This window comes from Dermochelys coriacea, chromosome 1, assembly GCF_009764565.3.
Source record: "Dermochelys coriacea isolate rDerCor1 chromosome 1, rDerCor1.pri.v4, whole genome shotgun sequence".
Classification (NCBI taxonomy): domain Eukaryota; kingdom Metazoa; phylum Chordata; order Testudines; family Dermochelyidae; genus Dermochelys; species Dermochelys coriacea.
The window spans coordinates 297,807,586-297,813,585 of NC_050068.2; the positions used below are offsets into that span (position 1 = coordinate 297,807,586).

General features: G+C 40.6%; 1 protein-coding gene across 4 annotated transcripts in view; it reads left to right on the plus strand.

The window, feature by feature from the left end:
- Positions 1 to 2,424, plus strand: part of ADAMTS20 (ADAM metallopeptidase with thrombospondin type 1 motif 20) — a 181,865-nt gene extending 179,441 nt beyond the window's left edge. For 3 of the 4 annotated variants that reach the window (XM_038379168.2, XM_038379153.2, XM_043494489.1), the window contains one exon: positions 688 to 2,397. In XM_038379168.2, the coding sequence (XP_038235096.1) occupies positions 688 to 777 (90 nt within the window). In that variant the 3' untranslated portion in view covers positions 778 to 2,397. Of the gene's footprint in view, positions 1 to 687 lie in introns of all 4 variants that reach the window. The other variant, XM_038379145.2, reaches the window with a different exon arrangement.
- Positions 2,425 to 6,000: the final 3,576 nt, after the last annotated feature.

Consider the following 6,000-nt stretch of genomic DNA (forward strand, 5'->3'; position numbering starts at 1 on the left):
TGGGTGCTCCAGCTCTGGAGCACCCACAGAAAAAAATTAGTAGATGCTTAGCACCCACCGACAGTCAGCTCCTTCTCCGCCCCCAGTGCCTCCTGCTCATCGTGATCAGCTATTCTGCAGCATGCAGAATGCACTGGGGGAGGACGACGAGTGGGGATGGGGCACGCTCAGGGAAGGGGACGGGAAGAGGTAGGGTGGGGGCGGAGCATTGGTGGAGATGAGGCCTGGGGCAGAAGCAGGAAAAAGCAGGGCAGGATGGGGGCTTGAGGGAAGGGGTGGAGTGGGGTTGGGGGTGGGACCTGGAGTTGAGCACCCCTGGAATAAGTAGGAAGCTGGCACCTGTGTTAATAGGTACCTATTGCCCATTGACATAGTCCTGTCTGAAACAGTTCTAAGTTAACACATGCTAGGAACCTTTTAGAGGGCATTAGCAAGGTGTACACAGGGCAGTTAGAGTGCAACACTTCGAGTGTCTACAATTTACAGCCCTCTGGTACACGCTGCTACAATGTATAGACAAACCCAGTGTATTCAAGTTAATGTGATCTTGTCTTCCAGATACAGTAGTCTTCAGTGGGATGTGTCAAAGGTTCTGATGAGTCAACTTATTAAACTATTGTGTGTAACTATGGCTTTGGTAGTTTCTCATGACTGAGTTCTTGCTATTTTTGCCTCTCTAATTTCCAGGATGGTACTAAAATATATGGAAGATGTGGAGGGTTCTGTGGGAAATGTATTCCTAACACAAGTATTGGTCTCCAACTTCAAATACAGTAAAACCCTGAAGTGGTAAGAACATCAAAAGCAGGAAAAATCTGTCTTTAAGGTGCAAATTCTAGGTGCTATTATTTTTTTCAGTCTTTCATCTCTGAAATGTTAATTTACTACTAAGAATTCCTTCCCATTTTCTTCAGTGTTCAGGGATGCATATCATTGTTTAATCATTTAGCGATGGGCTAACAGGTGCATAAACCACAATCATAAACCCTCAGGTTTTAATAAAGAGGTATTCATTCAATGTACAGTATATACAAGCAAATAAAATAAACTGCACTGATGTTACTACTGGTAACACCTTAAACTGGACCATAATTGTAATACTGTACCTGCAACTAATCAGTGCACATCATTGTACAATGTACAGTAAAATGCATATACTGTGATTTTCTGGATCAACTATATTAAAATGTAGAAAGAAAAGAAGGACACCAACTAATAATTTCAACTACTTTCAGCTTTATGAAACCTGTTGGGAATTATGTTTTGTCAACAATTTACATCAGAAGAGTGCATCATCAATATACTTTTTCCTGATACAGTTTCCAAAGGTTTTATCCCCCCCCTCATTTCTGTCATTAAATTGATTTTTCCTCTCTTTGTGGTGCTCAAACAGTAATATTAGTTTGGGAAAGTGTGGTTTAACCTCTGTAGTCTCCATGAAAAATGTTAAACATCAAAACACTGTTTTGTTGTGGGTACAAGAAAATAAAGAAAAACATCATAGTTTGAAAATCTAGTTTTAAAACCCTACCTCTCACACAACTTTGTATACTGTAAGAGCAATATATTGTGTATGTTGTACAATTTAGTATGTGGTTATGTAACTATACATATTTACTTAACCTCTGCCCAGATACTCCAGATATTTTATTTGTTGGAAGTGGCCAACAGCATATTAACAAAAGCCCTATCTTGTCTCACTTCCACACCCAGAATTCCCATTGACCTCACTGAAAGTTCTGGGTTCAACAACGGAAGGCAGGATTAGGTCAAAGTGTGCATAGTGCACGTTTTTGAGAAGTACAGTTTAATTTTTCAGAGGGCAATAAAATGCAACTGTAATGCACACTATTAAGTGCTTCATCCTAGAAAAATTAAATGTATAGGAGGAAACATTTCAATTTCAGACATGATCTAGCTGTTTGATTTGTTGTTTAGAATTAGTACAAGTCCAGAAGTGCAGAAATAAGTACAGCATAAAGATTACTGTTTCAGGTAAATTCTCAGGTATTCAAAATAAGATTTTCTATGTGCATAAAAACCACACATTATGTACTACATAATTATAGGCATTTTTCAACTCTAAACCAAATATCAGCTAACTATTTATATGCCAGTGAGAACTGGTAGGTCATATGGCAGCTATATCTTACTTTTACCCACAAAGTGTTAGCCAAGTTAGGAATACATTTTAATGAAAGGTTATATTGCACCACACATCCAAAAAGCAACTGCTTAAACGTAACACATGTAGATGACTATTTTGTTATCTCTGTATCAGAAAAGTATTTTTGCACTATGTGCCTTATACTAGTTGTAAACGTGTATAAGAAATATATAACACTATTTTCCTAGAAATGTTTACATTTATAATTAAAATGTTCTAATTTATAAAATATTTATATAATAAATATGCTTGTGTGATTAACACTTGAGTACTTTAGTATATTTTTTTACACAGTGAAGTATAGTGTTCCAAAAATAATGAAGCGGTTGTATACCTTCAGAATAGTTAAAACTCCTAGCATCATTTGAGCAAAATGCAATATACAGTTTAATTATTGAAATAATTGCCACACAATCAGTTGTATTCACTATACAGGCAAACAGAAATCAGTGTGTAGAGCGATGCTTTTTTAAAATATTTTATTTAAAAAACTCCTTTGTATCTAGAATTGTATTCATGTCTCATGAATTTAAGGCCTAATCCTGCAAATCTTGTGCACTTAAAACTCACAGGTGAGTTTGGGGAGTGCAAATAACATAGTATCAGAGGTACAGGAAACTTTAATGTTGGAAAGATTTTACAGTACTTTGTTCTGTAGAAGAAAGAATTAATATTGTGGTGTTAGGATTATGCTAAGTAAGGACCCAATCCTGCAACAGGCTATTATGCTGTTTTATTAATGAGTCCTCCATGTAGAGGTCTTTGGTTGATTAAGATTAATCACAGGAGTCTAGACAGCTTTACAGAGGAAGTGGCTGTTCAGATTATGGACCACTACATTCAATAAAGAAACATTGAAAAGATGCAGATGATATCAGCTACTATGTAACTCACTTTTTAAAGCATTTTAGTGAATGCCTTTTTGGGATAATCTTAGTAAGCTTTATCCTTTTTTAAATGATTTGGAATAATGACTGTTGAATTATTATAATTGGCCATTTCAATCAAGAACTATAAAGGATACAGCTTCCATATAGGATTCTTTGTCACAAAAATCACAAAATGAATGATGCTTGTTCTCATTCCAAAACTGTTTTATGATCAAGAAAATCCAGATCCTCCCGGTTCATTATCATGCAGAGAAAGTTTGGGCTAGATTCATGAAGGGTAGGTGTTACGTTGCGGAGTGTCACAGTATCTAGCTTTTAAGCATGTAGAAAACCACTGGGATTCACAAAGCCTGAGTTAGGAACATAGGATCCTTATACAGTGAAAGGAGGGAGATGGGCACCTAAGAATGGGCTTCACAACAGCCAACACGCTGAGCGGGGAGCTGCCTAAGCTAGCCACAGGGAGATGCCAAGGAGAGGGTGTGTCCCAAGCCCTACCCCCTCAGGGAGTTGAGTGTCTAAATCCAGACTGGAGGGAGAAACCTACCTCTGCTTGGGATTCTCAGCTGCGAATCCTCTTCTGGAGTCAGGTGCCTACGGCATTTCTTGCAAGAAGCCAGGCGGGAGCAGGAAGTGTGAGAATGACTTTGTAGCCTAATGGGTAGGGCACTTACCTCAGAGGTGGGAGTCCCAGTAGCCAATGGCTATTTATTTATTTATCCAAAGTAGAACAGCTTTGCCAGGAGACACTGAGGCACCCTCACATCAGAATATCCCATAGGCCAATGGTTAGGGTACTTGCCCAAGAGGTGGCAGCTCCAACTTCAAATCCCTTTTCAGCAGGCAGATGGGGGACTTGAATGGGGGTCTCCCACACCCTGTGCACATATCCTAACCACTGGGCTAAAGGTTATATGGGAGCTCCTCTGGCTGCCTGTTTTGTGTGGAGTTAGGCAGCCTCTGAGTGTGCCTACTGGATAGGGCCCTGCATGTGAGTTAGGCAGAGGAGTGTCTATCTTCCCCCAGTTTGTGAATCATTCTGGGGCTTAAGCCAGCCAGATGGCTAGAGGGGGGCTACAGTGCACATGCTGAGAGGCAGAAATACAGGCGGCAAGGGAACTTTTACTGCCAACATTTAGGCTCTGAGCAACTTTAGGCACCTACAGGATTAGAAGGCAGCTGAGTGAGGGTTCTGTGAATCCAAGTGGTGCCCTTTGTGAATCCAGCCCTTAGTGCTTAACATCGGGGAATCATGCTAGTGTATTAATATCACCCATACATACATACATAATGGCAGATTTTGCCTCCTGACCTTCATGAAGAGGGGACCCTCTACATGCAGACCTGACTCTTCCAGTGCAGGCAGGGAGACAGTCAGCTCCCTCAGTGGCAATCTGTCCCCCTCCCCAGGACTCCAAGGAAGTTGTTCTCAGGACAGGGATCCACAAGAAAAGGACTGGGACTGGGTAGGGTGGGAGCAGAAATTAGGCAGTGTCAGTCTGGGAGTGGGCAATAGCCACTAAAAACAGCCAGATGGTAGAAGGCATATAAAGTGGAATTCGACTTCTGAAATGCTCCCGGTTTCAATAAGTTACAATCAAGTCATGTTGCTAACTTTGGAAAGTGCCCCATTAGCTGATACTAGCATTGGCAGTGCTCCAGAGTTTTTCAATATAGGTATGTTGTCCATCATACCCCACTACCATGGTCACCATTAAGTATCGATTTGCCAACAGTTGCCACACCATGGTATGAGATACTGCAGTTTTCCAATGCACTTAATGATGGGACATAAAATCAAAACTATTACATTTACTGTGCAGATTGAAATTTTACTCAAGTAACATCACAACCTCAAGCTATTTTCTAATTTATGGGATAAAATCAGCATTGCACCCTGACCACATTACACAGGAGGAAGCTTTCTCAGGCTGGATACTGCTGCATCATTCAACGTGTACTTTGTAGTGTACGGGGTATTCTGTGGGCAGGTCAGAGGGGAAGAGATTTACTGGAGCATACAAATTAGAGCAACCTTAGGACTGCTCTAATTTAGGTGGGGGAATGGAGCAGAAAAGTGGCTTAAATGTTCTTTTGCCCTTCACACTCTAACCTTGTGTTCCAGTTCCTGGTGCAGGAATAACAGAAGATGCTCTCTGTCTCAGTAGGAAGGGGGGTTGACTGGATTTGCAGTTGATGGCCACCCCAAATCTTTGAAAGGTGCTAGGCTGCAGCCAGCCATGCGCCAACCTTGGGAATGCATCTCCTTCCCTTCCCCACATTCTAGGGGCAGGGCTTTGCAACATGCTCTCTGGCCTGTTATTGGCCAGAATATGGGAGGGAGGTAGTTGGTTGTCTCCCCTGGCCTTGCCCTTTCAGGAATAAAAAACTCCTTCTGGGTGCTGGGCAGTTTTCGGATCTCTAAGTGCAGAGTCTTATATTTTTTACTAAACGAACATTGTTTGTTTAGACTTTTAAAATTAAAGTCACAACAAAATAGCAGAGTTTTAGTGTGGTTACTGTAGTGACATTGAATAAATAGCTCTTTGTCTAAAAACCTGTGGACCAAAGTCAACCTCTACTTATGCCAGCTGGGGCTGAATTTATTCCTTTTCCTCTTTCCATTGAAAATACTTTTATAATAAATTCTTCAGTGGAGCATGACGTCTGCCTGAGTTTCAGCACCAATGTTAGGGCGAATGTACTTCACTGTTCTGTCATTTCATGAATTCCCCACTTTAGGATTTTGATTTGTTTGGGAGGGGAAGGGGTTTTCAATCAATCATTCTGTGCAAACTCACTAATTTTTAATCTAAAGGCTATTTAAAGGACACATGCCGGTTAGTGAATAGTGCTGATAAATTTGGCTACTTGATACTGTTGACATATTTGCTCCTATTTGAAATCTCATGTACTAAATGAAAACTATGGATCGTTCCTATA